This window comes from Equus caballus, chromosome 17 (genome assembly GCF_041296265.1).
Source record: "Equus caballus isolate H_3958 breed thoroughbred chromosome 17, TB-T2T, whole genome shotgun sequence".
NCBI lineage: Eukaryota > Metazoa > Chordata > Mammalia > Perissodactyla > Equidae > Equus > Equus caballus.
The window spans coordinates 44,984,464-45,009,518 of NC_091700.1; the positions used below are offsets into that span (position 1 = coordinate 44,984,464).

A 25,055-nucleotide genomic window follows, 5' to 3' on the forward strand; every position below is an offset into this window, starting at 1 on the left:
CTTGCTTTTATGCCTTCAATTTCTTGATTAACTGGAACAGTAACCAGTAGCAAGTAAGCTGTTTTTCTATGTTATGTTCCAGTATTTTAACATTATTGTAATCTTTTTGCTCAGAAAGCATATCTCACTTATTAAATCATGAACAATATATTATGTCTTGTTTCAATTTAAGCAACCCTGTGTACTTAAAAAATGGAAGTGGTGACCAAAGCGAGAACAATGATTAAATGTATATGAATGCACTTAATGTTAAATTTAATCTTGACGTTAAATTTTAATTTTGGCTGTAAGTAGAAACAATATTTTTCGCTCATCATTTGAGCTCTACGCTAGGGCAAAAACCCACTTTTCTCCTGCTAGTCTGCTTCCCAAATCACTGGCGGCCTATGTTTTGTTTTGTTTTCTTTTTAATTTGCCATAAAAATAACTTCTATACATCTTTGACTCTGATATATCTTCCTTTGTGGACCCAAGAATAGTATATAGACTCCAGACTGAAACTGTGATTGACTATTCCAACTGTGTGAGAGTTACATTACATATATTGTTGTTGGTAATAAGAATATATGATCAGTACATGTGTGCTTGTGTGTGTGCACATTGTGTGTGTGCACATTGTGTGTGTGTACGTGTGTGTGTACTCAAGGTCCCTAGATATTATGGATACTCAATAAATTGTCCTAGTAAAAACCACACTATCTTTTCTAGGCATTTGATTTGTCTTTTTCACTCTCTTAATACTCAATCTGAAAGTCAAAGCTATTTTGTTACTCTTTTTTATGACCTTGATTCACTTCAGCGGTTGTGTTATTAATGATAGACAGTGACAAGACAATGGCTACCCTCCAAGGTACCCCTTTATTCCTGGCTGATGGAGGTGTTGAGTGCGGAGGTTCCATCACAGAGCAATATGGAAAAACATAAGACTCGTTAGTTTCCTCTGACCAGGATGAGCCTTCAGCTCCGGGTTCTGGTTTGACTGAATAGGCACTGCATAAGCCCAGTATCTGGGTTATGGGATTTTCTCTTCCAGTGGTTACTCGCTGCTTTTTCTCAATGTTAAAATCTAGTGAAGACCATGCTTCCAGACATGTGAACTTTCCAGAAGTAAATCATTGTTGCTGCTACAGATCAGTAATCATCGTTTGGCATCGGTAAAGTCGAAAACAAACTTGCATACTGTTTCTCCTTTAGGAAAATTTGAACCTGGCTCTGAACTCTGCCTCAGCCATCGGGTGCCACGTGGTTAACATTGGGGCTGAGGACTTAAAGGAGGGGAAGCCCTACCTGGTCCTGGGACTTTTGTGGCAAGTCATCAAGATTGGGTTGTTTGCTGATATCGAACTCAGCAGAAATGAAGGTATGAGCAAAGCCACAAATGTTATTAATGGCATAGCTTTTTATTAATGCATGTGTTGGGGGCTACAGGAGGAAGATGTCAGGAATTGTCAAGCTCAGAATCCTCAGTTTTTGAAAAGTGGAGTTATATTGAATCCTTTGTATTAATGTAACATGTTCTGTCTACACTGACCAGACTTTTTTAAATGACAGAGCAAAAGCTTTTTAAGACCACAGACGAATGGTAATGCCTGTGTGGAACCTGTAGCTCTCTCTAGCTGTCTGGGACTCCAACCTCAAGAGCTTTTCTGAGTTCACTTTGCCTTTAGACACTTTATAACAAATTAGACTCTTTTAAACTTGCCTTTTATGGAGCAATTCACATCCATATACTGCAGCAGTAGCACCAGGTTAGGAGAAACTTGGTCCATTTCTTACCAAGACTATAGAAAATTGCGTTTAGGCTTTCAAAGTTCTCAACTAAGTATTGTGGCTGTCAATCTTATTCTGTCTGCTCTCACCATCCTGTCTGTATTTACACAATTACAGCCCCGCCCTTTACACAGAAATAGTAGACCTTGGTAAATATCATACGAAACACAATGTTACCTTTTAGTTTTCCAGTACAGATACTACCAATAAGAAATCTGTAGCCAAATTCTAACCTTAGTTATGTATACTTTTTATTTATATGTCCACATCACAAGAACCAGTCAAGAATCCTGGGGTACCATTTTAAAACCAATATATTAAACATAATATAAAGAAGAGGGAAAAAAGCAAATAGGAAACTTAGAACCCACGAGAAAGAATATTGATTTGCAAATAATGACCTCAGCTAAATTGAAACCTTCTAGCTGAGCAAAATATATTTATTCATCTGGGAAACAGGAAAGAGTTGATTATACTTTTTGAGATGCTATAATTATGCAGGTAAGCATTTGAAATATAAAACACCTATGGGAATAGACAAGAGGACATTGTCATTATTACAAAATTGATCTCTTAAAAGCAAAAATGTTGTCATATCTTGAAACCTGGTCTGACAGTCCCAGTGGTGCACTCTGAGCCAATAGTCTAGGTTATTTCTGTGGCTCTGCCATGGTATTCTTAGGCATAGCATTGAGAGCCATTGGTGCCATGTCTTCCCCATCTGAAAAATGGGGATAATAAATAAGCTCACAATGTCTTACCCCTCTTTTTAGGGATAATAATAAAGTGTTTATTCCATTAGAAAGGCTGTAAGTACTTTTACCCCAGAGAGAGAACGTTGCTATCTTTAGCTTCCCAGCAGAGGGCAATGAGAATTATAACTAATCCCCCCAAATATCCCTGTATTAATTTTTCTTTGGCTTTTGTGCTTCTTCAGCTCTGATTGCTCTTTTGAGAGAAGGGGAGAGCCTGGAGGATTTGATGAAACTCTCCCCAGAGGAGCTTCTGCTGAGGTGGGCTAATTACCACCTGGAAAACGCAGGCTGCAACAAAATTGGCAACTTCAGTACCGACATCAAGGTAGGAGGAGTGTAGTTTGAATGTGAATAACTGGCGGTGAAAAGAATTTGGGCCACGTCGCTTCAGAGTCTGTGGGGTTAGTTAGACAGTGGCTTTTGGAGTCACTTGCTCTTCTCAGTCGTCCATGTGCTGCTCTAGCTCTGGGCCACGTGCACATCTGTCCGAAGCCCCAGCAACTGCATCATCAAAGGCAGATGCATCGCCCTTAGAATTTCAACATCAGGAAGTAGAGGGGCGAGGGTGAGAGAGGAAGGGCGAGAGAGAAGACTGCTTTTCAAGAGAATATTTGTAGGACTGTAATGTCTTTCGGATTTTATCAATGGGAGCACCAGATGGCAATTCTTTTTAAAAAAATTAAGTAGGAATTACTCTTCTAATTACACTAATAATGGTAAACATGGTGTCTACTGCATGCCAGGCACTGTTCTAATTGCTGTATACTGTATTGACTCATTTAATCCTCACAACAAACCTGGGTGAGATAAGGATTATTATTTTCTCATTTTACAGATAAGGAAACTGAGGTAAAGAGAATTTAAGCAACTTGTTGAAGTTCACATAGCTGGGGAATGGGGTCAGGATGCAAATCCAGCAGTCGTCCTGCATGGTCCACGTCCTCGGCCACCATACTATACTGCCTCTCTAAAACAGCTTGTGAATTTCTTGAAAGTTTTTCATTTGTAAGAAACCAGAGTGATTTTTAAAAGATTGTGATTCTGGAAACCCTCTGCAATGAGAATTTACCCCAGAGCGTGTAGAAGGCACAATCAGTCCTACAAGAGAGATCCAGAAGGGGAAAGGCTGAGGGAGGTACACACTGTGGTCTTCAAGTTTGTGCAGAGTTCCTTGACAAGGTGAAAGGAAACAGCTGTTGGCAGTGATGACAGATGGACCAAGATGGAACTTACAGAGCAGGAAGGAACGTCAGAAGGCAGTTCCTAGGAGTAGAAATGCTGGGATGCATCAGGAGAAAAACATTTCAGTCTCCACTTTCTCAAAAGTTAAAGAAATTCTCTCCAAAGAGAAAGAGTCAGAGGAAAGGTCATGTGACTCACCGAGAGTCAACCCAAGCTTATAATTCTTTGAGTGACAGCTTCTCCCTGCTGTGGACCCGATGGCTTTTAGAACTCAGGGTCTGCCAGGCACGGTGCCAGTTAGAGTGAAGCTTCTAGATGGAAAGTCCCCTGTTAGGACCTAAGCTAATAATACCAAGTTCATTTTTCTAATTACACTACTCTCATTGGTTATTAACAGTCTTCCGGCACCACCAACCAAACTGAGATTTATCGGGAGCTGGACAGCATTATCTACCTTTTTGCGCAACAGTTAAGCTCCGCAATTGTTTCAGCCAAAACTTTCAAGCTTTTCAGCCAAAATTAGGCTGCTTGATCTGAGCCATAAATTTACCTGATTTCCCATCACTAAAAGGTTGTGTTCTTTAGAATGATACCCCTTTGGGACTTGGGAAGTCTCTGTATGAGATAGGAAGTGGCCAGCTGGGCACTTACACAGTGGTTGTGCCTGTTCTCAGGGAGCACCTGCATCCCGCTAAGGTCAGAGCTGTGACGTGTATGTCTGAGCATCCAGCAACTTTGGGAGATGCCCTTAAATCACACAAAGTCAGCAAGGGTGGGGAGAATGCCCGTCCGAGAGTGAGTGAGACACGTTCCTCAGGCGCAGGTGAAATGAGGTGACTCTTAGCAAAGCTAAACAGATGTAACCCGTGGTAGGCAAATTTTATTTGTGCCTAACACCTGCATGGAACTTTCACTGACTTCAAAATAGCTACAGTGAAAAGTAAGAGAGGGGGAGGGTAGAAAGAAAAGAGATGAAAATCAGTTTCCCCAGGTGCAACATCAGTGGCTGGCCTTGTCTCCTGCCATCTTTCTAATGTCACAGGTGGTTAGCACACCTCTGCTGTCCTCAGTCCCTACTCAGTTAAAAAACAAGACAAAACAGAGCAACAGTTGATTTTTCAGTGTTTAAGAGAAATTAAGATCTCTTTAAGTGGTTTAAATAAATTATCTGAAAATCTGTATGCTTTTATTGAATGAGAATACATTTATAATTTTAAGACTATGATTCTGAGAATTCTTTTTGTCAATAAGCATATTTCCAGGATCTAAGAAAATCTAAGAATTCAATGTTTCCAATCTGCTATAACTAAGTTTAACCATTTAGCTTCTCGATAAACATTAAATGTGCTTGTCATCTTAATATCTCTCCCTTTACATAAAGACTGTTAATGCTTCAACCTTCTGTCTTTGAACTCTTTTTCTTTTGTTGATTGTCCATTTAAATGTATTTTTAAACTCTGCTTTAAACTTCTGCTTCCTTTTTCTGTCACTTTTTTTTTATGAAACCTTAGCTGACTGACTTCTACACCAATATAAAGGTATATATATTTTCCTGTATACAATTTAATACATGTTAATAAATTATTTTCCCTCCTCTAAGGACAACAAAATAGTGTTTTCTTCTTTGGGTTGCCTTTTATGTATGTCCTATATTTTTATTGTTATACTCCTTTAAAAAAAAAAGATAAATATAATATATAAACTGACAAATAGAAAATTCAAATTAGTGAATGTTTCCAGCTTTGTTAATTAAGTTGAATCCTTGAATGATAGTCAAATAAGAAATGAAATATGTTTGCTTTGGGGAAATTATTGTCTTGCTAAGTATATAATTAGCTGTGTTGTTTTGAAACTATTTCTTAATTTCTCACAGGATTCGAAAGCTTATTACCACCTGCTTGAACAGGTGGCTCCAAAAGGAGATGAAGAAGGTATTCCTGCTGTTGTCATTGACATGTCAGGATTAAGGGTAAGGCCACATTGGCAGTTCCATTGTCCTGCATGACCCTGACTCTGGGGTTCCATGCGTGGACATCTTTACTTAAAGCCCAGTTAGAACTGTTAAAAACTGTTTACAGTTTTGGATAATAATCATGGAAAATTGAATCTGGACATAAACATTAAGGAAAGAAAGAAACTAATACTAATTAAATGCCGTACACCATACAGGGCACTGCTGTGTATGTACCATCATTTAACAGGCTCTACAACACCCAGAACTATTGTTATTTCATTTTTAGGTATCTGGATCTTATCTCTGATAATAGATGGGATGGTTATACAAATAAATAAATTCTCACTTTAGTGGTGAAAAAACTGAGACTCAGAAGGGTTGATTAATATGTCCAAGATCATGTGAAAGATTAATGGAAGATTTTTGATCCAAGGCTGGGGTCCTTTTCCTCTAGTGGTAATAAGACTACACTCCACTTGCTGAGTTCCTCCCATTCGGCAGGGACTGTGCTAGGCACGTGGCGTACACTGCCTCTAATCCTTGCAAACATCACTAAGGTCAGTGTTAATAACTGTTTGATAGTTGAGAAAACGGAAGATCAGAGAAGCTACTAATCATCTCATGACCACAGAGCCAGTACATGGCATAGCAAGGATTTAAACCCAGGATGGCACCCAAATTCACCCAGCCGCAACCCCACCTCTCTACACCGTTGAGGGTAATGGGAGAAAAGGACTGGGCGAGATGTGTGAGTTCTTAGAAACATCTTGTTTGAGGGCTCTTCAAAACAGTGGGCCCAACATGGGTCTGAGTGTTAAAACTCAGTTTTGCCACCACTTTAATCTTGATCTTGAGAAATCACCTTACCCATTTTTGTGCCTCATTTAATATGATTAGAGTTAAATCCAGTGAGTTAATACTAAAGTTAAGTCATTCCTGAATGAGCAGTGCAGCTCACCAAATGTGTAATGTATAGTGTTATCTAGTAAAGCACCATATTAAGAAATAATTCCAGTGTAAAGTTCTGTTTTCTGAAAACTGGTGGTTTCAGAGACAAATTAAGAGCTTTAAGGATAGTGGACCATATTTCAAGGAAACTGATCTTCTAATGAGAGTCTGTTTACAAATGACTGGAGAGTCTCTAGGACTATTGGAATAGATTTTTAATATGTTAAGTGAATGGTTCTTAATCTGACATCTGCAAAAACCAAACTGATATTATATATTTATCAAACATACTATGTAGCTTAACTATCACATTTAATTTGTCTGAGTTGCAAGTACACCAACTCAGTGTGGGCACAGTGGTAGGCTAATCAGATGTTTTTATTGACAAGTGTAAATATCTTGGATGAACTGAAAGTAGGAATATAATTTATGACTTAATAAATAAAAATTTTGGTAGACAAAATCTCATGAAGTCTATGCAAGAAAATAATAAAAAGGAAGTTTAATGCTTGAAGATAATTAAGATCAACTTACATGTTAAGATTGTAGATTCTACTGAATCTCTTTGAACACAGGGCAACCAGCCATTCATCTGAAATGGTTCTGTAGGGAGATGAGAGGACTCGATTCCTTCTGAGATTCCTTTTACTTGTGACTTTTCGATTTTGGTTCAGGCGAATATAAGTAATAATGTTTTATTATTCAATGTCTATCTGAGGTTTAACACTAAGGGTTTCGGTAAGATTCCCATTTCGTTTTCATTTAATAATGTCTACTTGGTCATGGAGAGCCTTGACCCCGCCTTGAGACATCCTATTTGGTTGCAGGAGAAGGATGACCTCCAGAGGGCAGAGTGCATGTTGCAGCAGGCGGAGAGGCTGGGCTGCCGGCAGTTTGTCACAGCCACGGATGTTGTCCGAGGGAACCCCAAGTTGAACTTGGCTTTCATTGCCAACCTGTTTAACAGATATCCTGCCCTGCACAAACCGGAGAACCAGGACATCGACTGGGGGGCTCTTGAAGGTAACTGGAAACCAGTTGCTTAGGAGTTTGGAAAAGCATTCACCATTTTAATGAAAGGGCAGTTCAAAAGTACCTCCTAAGCAAATATAAACCCCTCACACGTTGCCAAAGATGTGCAAACAGGTCGTCAATTCTCTGATACGTAACAAAGAGAATAAACAGATTAATCAAGTCAATTACAGCCAAGCAGGAATAATCAAATACCATTACATCACATCTATTATACACAGGCTTCATCCATTATCAGAATTAAATGTTATAGGGAAGATAATGCATTTAATTATCAGATGAAATAAATCCTGAGTTCCCAAAACTTAATTTATGTACTTAATGGACTGTGTTAATTCCTAGAGGCAAGAAACTGCAGCTACTCATCATCTAGAAATGATATTTAGCTTATGCTGAGATGTGCTTTCTGAGGTTTTTGTTTTCTTTCTTTGATTTGGATTATGGGGAGCACACAATCATATTTTGAGACAGAATCCCTGACAGCTGTGTTTTGGGAGTTAATGCCCTAAGATTGGACAAAAAGCATATAGCTTGAGTCAGGTTCTAACAGGTGAAAGTGACAGAGATGTTTACTTTTTTTTTTTCATGAATTAGTCCCAATATTAAGATGGAAAAATCAAGACAAAATTAATATTAAATGAATATCCTCAAAGCGAGGAAATCCAGATTTAAAGTATTGATTGATCCTCTTCTGCAATGCTTTACTCTCGCTGGAAATACAAAAATCAATCTGTGTTCCAACACTGCTGCATCCGTATCATTTGATAAATCGTGGTCAGGGATCCATACATTTTGTTGACTACCAAATATATATATCAAGTCTTCTAATCACCCATTTCCAGCTGCCTCTAGAACATTCCCTCCGGGTCCTTTACTCTCACTTGAAATTCAGCATATACAAAACAGAATTGATCATTTCTCTTCCCCTCACAGTCTTTCTGCTCTACTGCCCCTCCCCCCATCCCATCCATTCTCCTTTAGAAATACTCCATTTCCATTAATCATACCACTTTTTTTTCTCTTCAGTCACCAAAACTAAGACCCTGGCTTGCACTTTGATATCTTCCTTTCCTTCATTCCTAAATCTATTGAACCAGCAAATACTAATAATTCTTCCTGCAGAATGGCTTTTAGATTGGTATTTTTCCTTCCTGCTCTTCTGGACTCTTATTAAATCATACACCAACTATTTCAGTAGGTCTTAGGGGCCTATCCCTCCATTCGTCAAGCACTTGAATGTGCCCGTGTGCTCATGTCAAACACTATCTACTCTGCATGTTTAATTTAAATGCATATTGCCTTCCAGTAATTCTGCACACCGCTGCCAGGCACATCACTGTACTGCTTTCGTTATATCTCTGCCTTGCTCAAGAATTTATTATAGTAATAAAAAAAAAGAATCTGTAATGACTGACATTGTCTAATTTATCATCCAAGGTCTGCTACCTGACGTTCAAACATCCCCAATTCTGGTTCCAGCCATTAGACAGAGTCTTATCTCTGTGTGCTGTACAACACAGATCCCTGGAAAACCAGTTGCTAATGTTTTCACACAAACCCAGCCTCTCACTTTCTTTGTGTTCCTATTTATGCTATCTTCTACTGCCATCCCTCTACTATCCCTCCAAATCCTCTCCTCTTTCCTTTTTACTGTCCAGATTTTACTTTTATTAATATTAATTTATCAAGTGAAGCTGAAATTCCACTCCCTCCAAATTGAGCCCATCCTATTCTCTCCCGTCTCAACTCAAACAGCAAATACGTCTGCCTCGTATGTTAGCCCTCTAGCTTACGTGACCTCTCTTTGAGGCCTAAAAGTCTTGTTTTTCCAGAAAGAATGTATGCCTTTGAGGGCCAGCTCTGAACAGTTTCCCCACACAGGATTTTGCACATTACTGTTAGATACTATAGAAATACTTGTTGAATTGAATTGGAAAAAAAATTAACACAGGATAGCAACCCTCATCCAAATCCATTAGGGTTTATTTAATTTATTTTTATCATTTTACCTTCAGTTTTTATTACAGCCTCTTTAGTTAAGCTTTGATCATAAAAAAGGCATATCTTCGAGGCGCCTGAAAGATAACTGGCCTTCCTTAATTTAGGTGAGACAAGAGAAGAGCGGACGTTTAGGAACTGGATGAACTCCTTGGGCGTTAACCCACGAGTCAATCATTTGTACAGGTAAGAATATCTGGGGACTCTCCCTTAATGTGAGACACTCAGACCTTGAAAGATCCCCAAGATTTCCAATATCACTATGGTATGCAATTCTTTTCACAAAATGTGTGTACCTTAATGAGAAGGAGAAAAGGGCCAAATTGAGATTCATATGCTGGGTGTTCAAAGGAAAAACTCTCCCATATACCAGTCTTGCTGTGTGTTTAGTACAAAATCATAACCTCAGCAAAAGGTTACTGAAAAATAAGATGTACTGCAAGTTGTCAGCCTGTGATCTGCTCACAGACAGGCGAAACAAGAAATGGTCAGTTTGTGCTTGTCTCCTATGCCATTTATTAGAGCTGTATTTCTTTTCCTGGGGGGCGGTGTGTTTTGGCTGAAGGGGCACCGGTAGTCATACGTGGAGGAACCTTGAGTAAATTCCCTCAGTTTCTCTGAGTCAGAGTTTCATTACCTCTAAAGACGGAGATACTGATACCAATTTTGCCAGATTGTTGTGCGTGTTCCTTGAGCTAGTATATGAGCAGGTGCCTGGCCCGCCGCAGGCCCTTAGTCGTTGCTGGCTCTCTGAGAATTCTTTTGTGTTTGCTTTTGTTCAGCGATTTATCAGATGCCCTGGTCATCTTCCAGCTCTACGAAAAGATTAAAGTCCCTGTTGATTGGAACAGAGTAAACAAACCACCATACCCCAAGCTGGGGGGCAACATGAAGAAGGTAAACCATGCCTCTTCTGGCATCCAGATAGGCAGGTGAAGTCATCAGCCTGCAGGAGCACCCTGTGAATACGTTATCAGGAGGCCGCACTTAGATAAGTAATGTTTACCCAGGGATTAAATTATAGTGCGGCAATCTGAAACCTGAATGGTTTTATTAAAGTGAGTCCATTATTTCAGCTGATTACTCATTTATAATTCCATGTTGCATGTCTTTAAACATTATGATGTAAAAATTCTCATTAAGATAATTAGAACAAGCAGAGCTACACGGTTGCTGTTCTCCCAGCAGGATCCTCATTCTAATTTTCTAAAGAATTGGAGCTTTGTACTGACAGTTTGACTTGAACAAATAGTTTTTCTACTGTCAACACCAGGGGAACACATTGTTTTGTAAAAACAGCAATGGGGTTGGCGCAAACCTTTCTCATCTCTCTGACTCTTAACGATCCACGTTTAACCAGGGAATACCTGCCCCCGTTGTCAGTCCACTATGTGCACATAGAATGGAGAATCCAGATTTCCCATGTCAGCCTCTGTGAATTCAGCTACTTTAGGAATATATGGACAGCTAACTGAGCATGGCTCTCTGTGTAGTGTGATAGCACCATGAAAATGTTCATAATAATGAATTCATTTTGGTTTTACACTCAGAGTACGCTATGGATATTTTTTGGTGGATGTGAGGGGTTCTATTTAAGAAAAGATGGAAAATTCTGGGGTTGGCAGGGTGGCACAGCGGTTAAGTGCGCATGTTCCACTTCAGCAGCCCAGGTTTCGCTGGTTTGGATCCCAGGTGCGGACATGGCACTGCTTGGCAAGCAATGCTGTAGCAGGCGTCCCACATATAAAGTAGAGGAAGATGGGCATGGATGTTAGCTCAGTGCCAGTCTTCCTTAGCAAAAAGAGGAGGATTGGCAGCAGATGTCAGCTCAGGGCTACTCTTCCTCAAAAAAAAAAAAAAAATAGATGGAAAATTCTTTGACTCATTTAGAATCCTAGGATTGCAGAACCAGGCGAGTCTTCACAGATCATTCAGTCTGACCGTATTTATTTCATTTTGTGTCTCTATTTTTCTTATCTTATTTTATCTAGTATTTATCACCATAGAGATGATAACATTAGGTTGTTTGTGTTCTTGCTCCTTAACAGCTTGAGAACTGTAACTACGCAGTGGAATTGGGGAAGAATCAAGCTAAGTTTTCCCTGGTTGGCATTGCTGGACAAGATCTCAATGAAGGGAACCGCACCCTGACATTGGCCTTGATCTGGCAGCTAATGAGAAGGTAACGCATGCAACCCCTGGGAATGGCTTTTTATGGAATGTATTATTTACCTAGAAAAATACTAGCAAATTTTCAGGATGTGATTTGAACCAGTGAGACTATATTTTAAGCTAAACTTAAAACCGAAGGAGTGTTTTGTTATTGTCCTATTTTCTTCCTTTCACTTCTATCAGTTTTATTACAGGTACTTTGAAGCTGTTATTAGGTTCATGATTATTTTAGATTGTTGTCCTCTTAATTAATCCCCCCTTTTTCATTATGGAGTGACCCTTTTTATGCCTGGTAATATTTTCTCTGAAATCTGCTTTTTCTGATATTAATATAACCACTCCAGCTTCCTCTTGATTAATTTTAACCTGGAAAATCTTTTTCCATCTTTTAATTTTTAACTGATTTGTGTTAATAATATTCAATGATCTTGTAAAGGGATTTTCAAAATAAGGGAAAAATATGCTATATATTACCCACATATTTGCCATTTCTGGAGCTCTTCTTTCCATGGTGTAGATCCAGATTTCCATCTGATATCATTTGCCCTCTACTTGAAATATTTCTAATAGTGCAGATCTGCTGGCAAGGAATTATTTCAGTTTCTACATGTCTGAAAAACTTTATTTCATCTTCAATATCAGAAAGATACTTTCTCTGAGTGTAGCATTCTAGGTTGATAGTTTTGTCTTCTATTACTTAAAGATAGTGTTCACTGTCTTCTGCTTACATTGTTTCCAGTGATAAATCTGTTGTCATTCTTATCTTTTTCCTCTGTGTGTAATGTATCTTTTTTCCTCTGTCTTCTTTGAAGATTTTACTTTATTAGGGGCTGGCCCTGGCTGAGTGGTTAAGTTCCTGCGCTCTGCTTTGGCAGCCCAGGGTTTCGCTGGTTCAGATCCCAGGCGCGGACGTGGTGCCACTCATCAGGCCACGCTGAGGCAGCGTCCCACATAGCACAACCAGAGGCACTTACAGCTATAATGTACAACTATGTACCAGTGTTCTTTGGGGAGAAGAAGAAGAAGAAGAGGAAAGGATTGGCAACAGATGTTGTTAGCTCAGGTGCCAATCTTTAAAAAAAAAAAGATTTTACTTTATCACTTGTTTTAATCAATTTGATTATGATGTGCATTGGTGTTTCTCATACTCAAGGTTTATTGAACTTCTTGAATCTCTGCGTTTATAATTTTCATCAAATTTGGAAAAATTTTGGCCTTTATTTCTTCAAGTATGTCTCCTGTACCCACCCACCCCAGTGTTTTGAGGACTCCAGGTACACATATATTTGGTCATCTGAAGTTGTCCCAGAGTTCATTGATCCTCATTGATCTTCATTTTTTTCCTTTATGTTTTATTTTTTCCTCTATATGTTTCATTTGGGATAATTTCTATTGCTTTCTCTTAAAATTCACTCCTCTCTTCTTCTGAAATGTCTAGTCTCCCTTAATCCCATCCAGTGTCTATATTTTTTATCTCAGACATTATAGTTTTCATGTATAGAAATTTAATTTGTGTCTTTTTGGAATCTCCTATATCTCTCTCCTCTAACTTCTTGAACATATGGAATATAATTACAGTAACTGTTATTTCTAGTTCTGTTTCTATTAATTGATTTTTATCCTTATTATGGGTCATATTTTCCTGCTTCTTTGCATGTCTGCTTATTTTTTTTATTGTATATGAGACATTGTGAATTCTACTTTACTCTGTGCTGGATATTTCTGCATTCCTTTAAATATTCTTGAATTTTGTTCTGGGATGCAGTTAAGTTACTTAAACATAATTTGATCCTTTTGAGGCTTACTTAAAAGCTTAATTGGTCTTGACCTAATTTTGTCTGTTAGTCCTGGGACAATCTCTTCTGAGTACTTTACTTGGTACTCCATGTATCCTATTTTTTTCACTCCAACTGGTGGAAACCAAATTATTTCCAGCCATGTGTGAGCTCCAAGAATTGTTTGCCTTGTCCATTTCTATGTTCTTTTCCCAGCCTCTGAAAGTTTCCTCACATGCAAGCACTGAGCAGTACTCAGCTAAAGATTTGAGGCAAACCCTCTGAAAACCTCTGGAGCTTCCTTTCTGGATGACTCTGTCCTCCCAGACAGTTCTTTCCTCTCTGTTATTCCATCCCACAAATTCTAGGCACCTTGGCTTCTTTGAGTTCTCAACCCTGTCCCTTCAACCCAGGGAAACTGCCATGCTCTATTTGGGCTCTCTCCCCACACTGCAGCCTGGAGACTCTCCGTGCAATAAGCTGAGACAATCTTAGAGCTCACCACATGTCTTTCCCTTCTCCCAGGTACTGCTGTGGTGTGCTTCTTGTTGTCCAATGTCTGAACAGTGTTGTTTCCTGTCTGTTTCATTGTGTTTTAGGTATAAACAGAGGCAGAAGAGTAAATCTAATCCCTGTTACTCCACCATGCCCAGAAGCAGAATTTCCTGCTAGTTTTTTGTTTGTTTGTTTGTTTTTTGTTTAGGAAGATTATCCATGAGCTAACTGCTGCCAATCCTCTTCTTTTTGCTGAGGAAGATTGGCCCTGAGCTAACATCTGTGCCAATCTTCCTCTATTTTATATGTGGGGCACCTGCCACAGCATGGCTTGATAAGTGGTGCATATATCCACACCCGAGATCCAAACCAGTAAACCCCACGCCACCGGAGTGGAGCTTGCCAATTTAACCACTTTGCCACCAGGCCAGCTCCCCCCCCCGCCCCCCACTAGTTCTTTAAGGGAGAACTTTAGATCCCTTTTGTAGCTGAATATAAACTTGATTAATGCAAGAGCTATGTGGTGATATTATTTAAATAATAGTAGAGTATAATATCATAAACAAACAGAAAATAAATTGTAAGAGAAATAAACAATTTTTGGTACAAAAGCATGAGCCTGGGAAGAATTTTAGATAGCAAATCTATAAGTATAAAAGAGTTTACTTTTAAATTCTTCTCTCTTTCCTTCTACACTGATAGCTCTGACCAGGCAGAAATCTTACATCCCTTAATTAGAATGTATGTTAGTGTCACTTAATTCCTTTTTCTATCTGAAGGAAGCTCCAGAAACCATATGCCACATTACATTACATCCTACAAGGTCATGGCAAAGACAAGGTTTGTGGTGTCCCTGGGCACTTCAGCTTTATTCCCAGGCCACTGTCTGTAGATCCTAATATTCATAATGGTCCTTGAAATAATTGTGTTGTTGACGAAAATAATCCATACCCAATCTATAAATGAAAATTTGGGTGAGTTTATTCTGAGCTTAAATCTGAGGATTATAACCCGGGAGAGTCTTTCCACAAAGGAACAGAGCACTCCAAAGAAGTGGGGGTATACATGGTGGTTATATACCCTCAAAGAGGATGTTTCACATATGATTGAAATGTCCCTTTTACAATAGTCACGAGACTGCTCTGTCGGCACAGCGATTGATGGAAATAGCAGGTAGGTCTTCTGTCTCAGTGAACACAGCAGGATGGCAGTCTGTTGTCTCCAGCTGGGTGGTCACAGGTGAGCTGCAGTGATCAATTCCTAGCCTAAGGAAAGATGCTTATCCCTCAGGAAATGCCAATGTTGGGGGAAGTTGCACCTTTATCTCAAGGGTCTTTGTTCTGGCCGTAGGAAATGTCTAAGCAGATATACAATGCGTGCTCAATGGCCAGTCAGGCCCTTTTGGAAAAAACAAAGTTAGGCCGAATTAGGTTTACACCAAATGGCTTCCTCGTATACTCCAATATATCCTATTGCTTGCCATTTTTATTTGTCACTGTCAATGTTTGCAGGTGATGTAGGATAATCAGAATTGATCATAATAGATTTCACTCCCTGATTCACATTTCCTTTATCAAATTTAGTGATCTACTAGCTATTTCTAAAGTGGGGTCTCCTTGAAGACTGAAGGCAGATGTCATAAGGGTCCTGTAGCACAGGAAATTCCAGAAGTAAAGAAGCTTCAATGCTATGTCTGCTTTACTGCGTGTATCTAGAACATCACTGAACGTTCCAAGGGCCATCTCACCAGTGTATTTTCAAAAACTATTTGTGAATTATTCTCTATTGTCTATCACATGAGTTTTTCATTTTTAACAGACTGGCTCTGGTACTGATTGCTTTAAAAACCAAAGCAAAAGTCTTTTTAGTTGCAAAAGTTAAATTGACTTCTGAGTTTGAATATGAAATAATCTTTGATATTTTCTGTTTGAATGATGGAAAAAAAAAAACCTCAGGCCACCTCTATTCTATTTTGAATTTCATCATATCTGAAAATCACCTTGTAATATGATCTTTGTTGTGGAAGTTTTATAAAAGTGTGGCCCAATATCATACTTTATAGCTGGTATGTATATGATAAGGCCTAGTCGGCTGCTGCTGTCTCCACCTGGTTAAGAAGTAATTTTTCTCATGAGTGTTTACTATACAAGAATTAAGCGTATAAGAAAGTGGACAGAGAAATATATTACTATTGAAGGAGATGAAATGATTGATAATTATGTAAATACTGCCAGAAGGGATTTTTTTCTCTGTGTGCTGCGCATTAACAGATCTATTAAATTTAGAGCCAGTTCTAGCTGGAATTTATTTCATTGGATGGCACAGATGTGCTAATTTGGTCATTTATCTGGACAGCAAATGGCATGTCATTTTTCCCCCTAAGAACAAATGAAAGATGTGTACTTAAACCTCCCTTTCGCCGGCAGTAGCCTGGAAATCGTTCCCAGATTGGAAAGCCGGCGGATAGCATGTGGATAAATTTAGAGACAAAAGCCCAAAGCAGGTAGGCTGCCGACAGCCAGCACTGATAGTCTGACTCCAGCAAATGAACAAAGAGTCTGAGGTGGGCAAAAGAGGGAATTCTTTCAAAATCCAACAGGCTGTGGACAGTGAGTTTGGAATGGGTCCTTGAAAAACAAAACACCAAGATTTGTCCCTCTGGGTCAAATGTTAAATAAATAAAACAAGTGTTGGAAGGCAGGAAAGCAAGCAAGTAATATCACATCCCTTCTCCTGCTGCACACACACACCTCATCAATCCTCTTGTGGGAGGAGGCGCTGGCTAACGCTGGGCTCGTGATGCCATTTCCTTTCGACAGAGGGCTTTTCCGCGCAGTGCAGCAGGCAAGCCCCGTGTTGGTGGATCTTGTCCAGAGGGTTCCAGTTAATAATAGCACAGTTGCCCCAAAATATGTTTGATGATATGGAGTGAGTACCTCAAACGGAAAATCCCAGGTAGTCACAGGCCAATGGACTTTTGTTTTAAATTTTGAATCTACGTTTAGTGCCTAGAGTTGAGGCTCCAACCTCATTCTATCTTTTCTTCCGTTTGTTTTTACCATTGTACCTGCAGGCAGGCATCTGATTGCGGTTAAACCTCCGCATCTCCCTTGAGGTGGCAGAAGGACGACTTAGTGCTGGCCAGACCGCTGAATGCAGTCAGCCTCGCCCACGGTTTTCTGTGTCTAAGTTTCCCTTTTCCATAGTGGCTTTTTGTATTTTCATGGGTAGACTTTTGTACAAAGGTGAGCTTCTTGTCTCTACCATTTCCTTCCCTCATGTAGGAAGTGGGTCGAAGCCACGCCTCTGTCTTCTTGAGAGTGTCAGCTAAGCAGTCTGGGACTCCCAACAAAGGGAAATGAGAATTTGGTCCCAGGATAAACTCACTTGGTTTCACCGGCTTAAATATAGACGTGACCTGATGAAGCAAGCACTAACCCACCATTCCTTAATGAGTTCACTGGGCAGAAATTCTTAAATGTTACGATAAATGCTAGAAACTTAATACATATGCTAACTATCAGGAAACAAGGAGCCAGTCTGCCGTAAAACATCATCTTTATGAACAGATCAAAACTAGGGCCTTTTCCCAGACTAGGAATATTTTGAAAATCTACCTGGGACTTATTGCATTTATACTCATTATTCTTAGCGTTTTTGCCCCATCTCTGGGCCCAGACTAAGCATTTCTCATCTTGACTTTCTCCTTGCTCCCTAGGAGAAAGTCATTCTATTTATTTCACCCACCATGCTGTTCTTTCATTTACTACAAGCCCAATATGTTCTAGGCACTCTGCTAACCCCTGACATCACTGTGATGAACAGGATACAGGAACTCTGTCTGAGGGCACATGGAGGGCAGACAGAGACCTGCATATCAACTCCATCAAAAGTTCTGGCGAACAGATTGGAAGCAAGTGTAACAAAGAATGATTAATACACTGTGTGGGTTGGAAAAATGATGCTTGAGCTGGGAATTGTTCAGACTAGAAGTTCACTAGAGAGGAAGGACGTCCCAGGCAGAGCATAGCTGGGTCATGGAGGCAGGAGACAGGAGGATGCGTGGTGTGATCAGGGAGCTGCTGATGGTGTGCGTGTGTGTGTGTCTGTGAGGGGCATGGGGATAAGGCCAGGAAGATGGGAGGGAAGGAGGAAATCAGAGATGCGCTGAAAATGGATGCTAGGGCCAAATTGTGAGGCACCGTTCTGAGGAGTCTTCGGCCCATGGACAGTCACTTTAAATGATGTGACCAGAACTGTACTTTAGAAAGGTAATTCTGTGGGGAGGAGCGGCAGAATGAAGAGAAAGCTGTGGATTTGAGGGAGTTTGGGAAGGTGTAATTGAGAGGACTTCGATGCCAAATTGGTAAACATGGTCCTTTTTTTTTGAAAGCAAAGTTGCAGAGGCCATTTTCTTCCCATCTGCAAGGATGGAAAGGTGCTTTAGCTTAGCGGAAACAGAGCATCGCTCCTATTTCAGGAATTAAACTTGAAAACCGTGTGGGAAATCATGGGAGAATTGTGTTTTCCAAAGAAGCAGTAACTGGAGGAGGACACTCAATGGATTCTGTAAGCGAAATCCTGGGCACCAGATGGAGGGTGACCTCATTTAGGCGCGCCCGTCCAGACACAAACGCAGGATACTTGAGTTTCTGTTTGACCAGCGCACCCTGAAATCCTAGCCCTGAAGGTCTTTCATGGGCAATTTGATCCCCTCCTGCAGGCCTGAACCTTGAGGCCAGCAAACCTGCCCAAAGGCTTGGCTTTCTTCTGTATATTTCTCCCTTCAGAGGGAGTAGCCTTAGGGCATGGTGGGTCTTCTCTGCTCCGTGGAATTTTAAGAACTTGAAGCATCTTCTTAATAAACGTTTCCCAGACAAACCCAGTACTACTCATAGCAGTGTGTATTTAAGGGAATCCTTTCCCTCAGGCTAAAGATTAACTTTGGTTGGTGTATTTCTAGTATTTCTACTTCTGTGATATAAGAAGGAAGCTCTTCTCTGTTTTTCCTTTGTTAGTGGGGCTACTTGGGCTTTTCTAACATTGAGTTGTTCCTTGGTTTTTATGGTTCCTTTAAGAAAAGCATCACTGGTTCGAATCTTTCGCTTCCTTTTCTTGTCCTTCTGCTTTCTCTTCCTCCCCAGAGCAATGACAGTGCTTAGAAAGAGGGGTTTGCTCTGCGTCTTAGTCTAACAAACATAAACTTACATTTTAAGTTCTCCTTAAAGGAACTGATGTTCTTCTAGGGGTTTTTTTTGCCAGCAAATGCAATGGTGTCCAGCCTATCTTCTGTGACATAACTAGAAAGAAAAGAACATTTCTACCCAGCTACTCTCTGTGATATTCAATACTTTAGCAACTTTTTTCCAGAAATCATTCTTGATTTTGTGCAGGTACACGCTGAATATTCTGGAAGAAATTGGAGGTGGACAGAAGGTCAATGATGACATTATTGTCAACTGGGTGAATCAAACATTGAAAGAAGCGGAGAAAAGTTCATCCATCTCTAGTTTCAAGGTAAAATTCTTAATCTACTGCTCATGGCCACCTGAACTCTATGCTTATCTTTGTTGTTTTCACTCTTCTGTATAGTGACCTTCAGTGTGAGGTGTCTAAGGCTCCCCCTCCAATTTTTATTTTGCTCAAATGACCCATTATTGTTTTGATGTTCATAGGCCAATTCATTGACAAATTTCTTGTCACTTTTTCTCATAATAAGTAATTTTTTAAAAACCCATCACTTTTAACACATCATTTTAGGCATTGTTCTTTCAAAATAACATAAAATGTGATAATATTTTTCAAACGTGCAGAGTTCCATGATTCACGTGGCGAGCATAGTAACGGTGAAATCAAAAATGCTAAAACATCTCCCATGGGATGTTTTTTGAGAAAAAGAAGTTGTGTACTCGTATCCAAATCCCATTTTTATTAATAACAGCATTATCTTTTATTAAATTTCTTGCCGCGTGTTTCATACATTAGCTGGATCCTTCCTCAAGGGACCTGCGCACTTGATCCCTATTATAATATCTGTGCCATCTTAACTACATTTTTCTGGTTTAAAGGTCAAGATTCCGGGGAGGGGCCCCTTCAGAGTTGTATTAACAGGGTCGGTGAAGCCGTTCGTCATGATATCAATCCTTTGCTTCAAAATCAAGAAAAAAAATTAAAATCTCTCCCCACCAGAAAGGGCAGAAGGTATCTGTGGGTTGAGCTGTATCAGGAGTGCCCACTCCCTGTGAGCTCGTCAAGATAACGGCCACTGCTGTCCCCCTCCAGCTTACCATTCAGGAGGAGAGCTGAGCTGAGGCTGGTGACAGATCTCAGCAAGCTCTTCCAGAAGGGGATTGGAGAGGCAGTGGAGAGGAGCAGAGGCGAGGGGTGCTCCAATATGGAATCCGCTCCAAGTACCAGGGGCTCCCTGTTTGTAAGGTCTCATTCCATCTTCACAGACACTGTGAACTTGGCTGTTTTCCTCATTTTATAGGTGAGGAAACTGGAGCTCAGGTAACTCCTGAGATTGTAGCCAGTGATTGCCGGTGAGGGGAAAGCGCCTTTTACCTGCCAGGTGAGGTTATAGAGCAGAGGGCATCTACAGGTCACATAACCATTGCTGTGAAGTGATGGGTGAGATAGCCCAGGGGTGATCTCTGTGTAAAACAGCCGCCACGGCAGCCCATAACATTCCCGGCAGCTTCTGGAGTGTTCTTGTGGGGCCTCACTCTTGGGAATGTTTGACATTTCTTTTGTTCCTTGTGATCTTCTAGGCTAATTTTCTCCTGTCTTCTCACTAAGTCATTACAGAATTGATTAGGTAAAAAGGAACACAAGAGGAAAATGTCAAATTGGCCCCACATTGCTTTTAAGTGAAACCCTTTAAAAAAAACATGAACACAACCCACCCTTGAATAACCACTGTGGAAATATTCCTTGTCCCCTCTTCATCGATGAAGGCTGCCTGTTGCTGGCCCTTTCTCTGCCTGTCAGCACCTCCACGATATTGTGGGCAGAAAGTAGGAAAGAAGGCGAAACCCAAATCTCTCCATTTTTCTTCCCTTGTGGCTCTTCACCAAAAAATGCTGTGGTGATAGAAGCTTGAGATAATGGCAGAAATTAGATTATGGTTGTATATATTGATTTTAATTTTATGATAGTTCTTATATTACCCAGGACTAAATAAAAATGGACCCATTGTATTTTTTAAAATATTATTCTACATAAACAGAGGACCACTGCTAGGGACCTAGCCTCTTGCAGGGGTCTTGTGTCTTGCTTCTTTGCTTAGAATTAATTCCAGTTGGATTCTCAAAATATGAGGTGTTTGGACTTGACTTGCTTGGACAGTGACACGCAGTTGCCTCTGCACGTCTGCGCTCACAGGTCCCCAGGAGCGAGGAGGACAGACGGAGCAGAGTTTTATGTGCTCACACCTTAGGAGCATTCACAGCTCTAAGTGTGGCCATCCAAATGTTCACAAATGCCAAAGAAAGAGCCCAGAATACCTGAGTTCAAATCCCGGCCCCACCACTGAGCAGCAAGTCACTCCACCTCGGAAACTTCCTCGACTCCCTGTAAACTAAGATTAGATGCCTACGCCTTGGGCTGTGGCCACAAGTGAGATAACCTATTAATAAGCGCTGAGCAAACTGTGAGACACCAACAAATATTAGTGACCGTCATTGCATTTAATCACATAGTTGCCATCACTGTCTCCCTGGACCTAATGACTCTTTTCTCCCGTGAGGTGTCCAAGAAAAGAGCATCTACTGAGGCTCCTGTCCAGCTGAGCCCTCATCACTCTCCCTGCCTGTCACCTCTGGGATGTCCCCCCAAATGAAACAGGATTTTCCTAGTATCTGTAGCCTTTCCTTCCTCATGGTTTATTTTTCAAATCATCGCTTCATCTACTAATAACCAGGGGTTAAATTAAACATATATTTCAACCTCTCTGCTTTTCTCCAGTTGTCCTAACTTCCTTCCATTCACCATTTGTGAATGACTCCCCGCCTGTTGGCAGACAATGGATTTCCTCTGCTTAGTGAGCCACCAGGAAGTTACTGATACCCCTAAAGAAACTACAGTTGATTTAAAACACCATGTGCAACACCGTGGCACTTCCCAGAACATGCTGTTTATATTTCTTATTTAAGAGGAAGAAAGCACCCACTTCTCTTAAGCGAAATAGAAGTAACTTAGGGGCATATTGATAAAGCCCACCCTTTGTCTCTGTGCAGGACCCGAAGATCAGTACAAGCCTGCCTGTTCTGGATCTCATCGATGCCATTCAACCAGGTTCCATTAACTATGACCTTCTGAAGACAGAAAACCTGGACGACGAAGAGAAACTCAACAATGCAAAGTACGTAAATAAACTTGAGGTCAGGGAGGGCGGGACCCAACTGGCAACCGGAGAGCTCTCAACTCAATTGCTCGTGCCTTTGTGCAAGCACTTTAGTTTCACTGTTGATGCTTTTTCTTCTCGTGACTTATTGTGCCCCATCATCATTATTTTAGATATTGTGTAATAGCAGTTTAAGGCTCCTAGTGTTAGAGGGAGCAAGACAAAAAACAGCAAGAACATTCCTCCAATTAATAAGCAAACCTATAGTTTCACAAAACCAATTTCCTAGTCATAATCTATCGGAGACTTCCTAAATAAAGTTTATACATGGCAGGCCCAAACAGCCTATTTGTGAATATCCATGGATAGGAATGGGCAGGGGTGGGGTTCAAGACCAGAGCCTTCACCAGCCTGAGAGCAGCTGCCATTTGCTTTACCAGATAGAATGAGGGTCGGCAGACTACAGTCCATGAGCCAAATTTGGCCTGTTGTTTGCCTTTATGAGTGAAGTTTTATTGGAACACAGCCATGCCCATTTATTTATATATTTTCTATAGCTGCTTCCCTGCCACAATGGCAGAGTTGAGTAGTTGTGACAAAGCCTGCAAAGTCTAAAATATTTCCTCTCTGGTCCTTTATGGAAAGTTTGCTGACCTCTACTCTAGAGAGAACCCTTTCTCAGAGCAGGTGGTATTACTTTCCTAGGGCCATCATGAGAAAATACCACAAACACGGTGACTTAAAATAACGGAAATTTGGGGCTGGCCCAGTGGCAGAGTGGGGAAGTTTTTATGCTCTACTTCAGTGGCCCAGCGTTTGTAGGTTTAGATCTCAGGTGCATGCCTGCACACTGCTTATCAAGCCATGCTGTGGTGGTGTCCCACATACAAAGTAGAGGAAGATTGGCACAGATGTTAGCTCAGGGACAATATTCCTCAAGCAAAAAAAAGAGGAGGATTGGAAACAAATGTTAGCTCAAGGCCAATCTTCCTCACCAAAAAAAAAAAAGAAAAAAGTGACAGCAATCCTTGGCTTAGAGATGCATCACTCTAATCTCTGACCCCATCTTCTAGTGGCCTTCTCTACTGTGTGTCTGGACTTCACATGGTTATCTTCCCTCTGTGTGTGTGTCTGTGTCTCTTCTCCTCTTCTAAGGACACTGGTCAGACTGGAGTAGTGCCCTACTCTACTCCAGCATGACCTCATCTTAACTAATTACATCTTAAACAACCCTATTTCCAAATAAGGTCACAATCTGAGGTACTAGGGGATAGACCTTCCACATATCTCTTGGGGGAGACACAATTCAACCCATGACACAGGTCCAGAGCTAACAGGGGACTGGTGTCCAGCAGGCTTATTACACATATAATGCCATGGTGCCCTGCCCTCTGTTCTCAGTTTGGGAAAGTGGGGACCTGTGTTCCTGGTATGGTGATGTTTAGCACAATCTAATGCAGAGAAGATAAATAACTAAATGGCCATTACAAAAGAGTGGGAGGGGTGGTATGGAAGGGGGAGGACAGGGTGCTCTGGAGGGGACAGGAAGGGAACTGCAGCTCTACAGGGCAGATAGCATCTCAGCTGAGATGGATGGAGAGGACGGGTAAGAGGGAGCCAGACAGGTGACGGAGACAGGAAGAATACGCCAGGGAGAGGGGAGGAAACATGTATCAGGACCCAGAAATTTAAAAAAAATAAAAGACCTTGAAAAGGTCTTGATCCCAGATGTCCAAGAGGGATGTGATTACCTTTAAGAAACTTGCCTAAGGTTTTATAATTGTTAAATGGTTCAGCTGAGATTCAGTCTGAGTTTAGAGCCCAGGTTCCTGAACACCATCCTGTAAGGGCAAGATGCAAAATTACTTAGAAAAATGGGTAAAGGGAATTACCCACAATGCTAAAAGCAGTTATGATGTGGTCGCAAGTTGTGCATGATTTTTTGAAGCTCTCTTTTCTAATTTTTCAATGATTTTCTCTCTACATTTTATAATGGAAAAATAAATTTTGTTTCATTAGTAATTAATATAGAGGAAGTGATTGAGAGACGGACAAGAAGAAGGCATGGGGACTACTCTTGCCAGATGCTGTTAATTTAGTTTGATCAATAAAGTAAAGGTAAAGTTATTTTAGGAGTGCAGAGAGAGGCATGGGGCCTTGAGCAGAAGGAGAGTCTCTGAGTTGCCACTGTAGGAGGTTACTAGATCATAAACGAGGTGGATAAAAGAACTGACAGGTAGTAGCATGGGCTTATTTGAAAATAGATAACAACTAATCAAAATTATCTTCACATAGCTATCAACAAAGAAACAACGTTCTGGTACAGCTATGATAATCTTATATGAAAAAAGTGTAATATAAAACTCTGGCTATTCTAGTGCTATAGTAACATAAATAACTATATGTCTATGTGGGCAAAGGTTGAACTGGAACAAGGAATAAAGGAATTGATGTGTGAGGTCAAGGTGTTACAGATACATCTTCCTTCTTTTCTTCCTTGTAAAAATGTTTCTGCAGTTGAAATGTAGTCTGTAAACTTTTCCTAGTGCACATTCTTGCTCAGTTCTTTCACTTTTTCTAGTAAATATAGCCCAAGAGAATACTCATGGTGTAGGCATCAAAAGTGGCAG

The 25,055-nt window shown here is 40.5% G+C and overlaps 1 protein-coding gene across 4 annotated transcripts in view; it reads left to right on the top strand.

Moving 5' to 3' along the window:
* The window catches only part of LCP1 (lymphocyte cytosolic protein 1), a 78,490-nt gene that overhangs the window by 51,132 nt on the left and 2,303 nt on the right, over positions 1 to 25,055 (top strand). For all 4 annotated transcript variants that reach the window (XM_023621598.2, XM_070239757.1, XM_070239758.1 and 1 more), the window contains exons 9-17: positions 1,195 to 1,360; positions 2,708 to 2,850; positions 5,581 to 5,676; positions 7,437 to 7,632; positions 9,747 to 9,825; positions 10,422 to 10,536; positions 11,688 to 11,821; positions 19,475 to 19,598; positions 22,319 to 22,443. In XM_023621598.2, the coding sequence (XP_023477366.1) occupies positions 1,195 to 1,360; positions 2,708 to 2,850; positions 5,581 to 5,676; positions 7,437 to 7,632; positions 9,747 to 9,825; positions 10,422 to 10,536; positions 11,688 to 11,821; positions 19,475 to 19,598; positions 22,319 to 22,443 (1,178 nt within the window). The remainder of the gene's footprint in view (positions 1 to 1,194; positions 1,361 to 2,707; positions 2,851 to 5,580; positions 5,677 to 7,436; positions 7,633 to 9,746; positions 9,826 to 10,421; positions 10,537 to 11,687; positions 11,822 to 19,474; positions 19,599 to 22,318; positions 22,444 to 25,055) is intronic.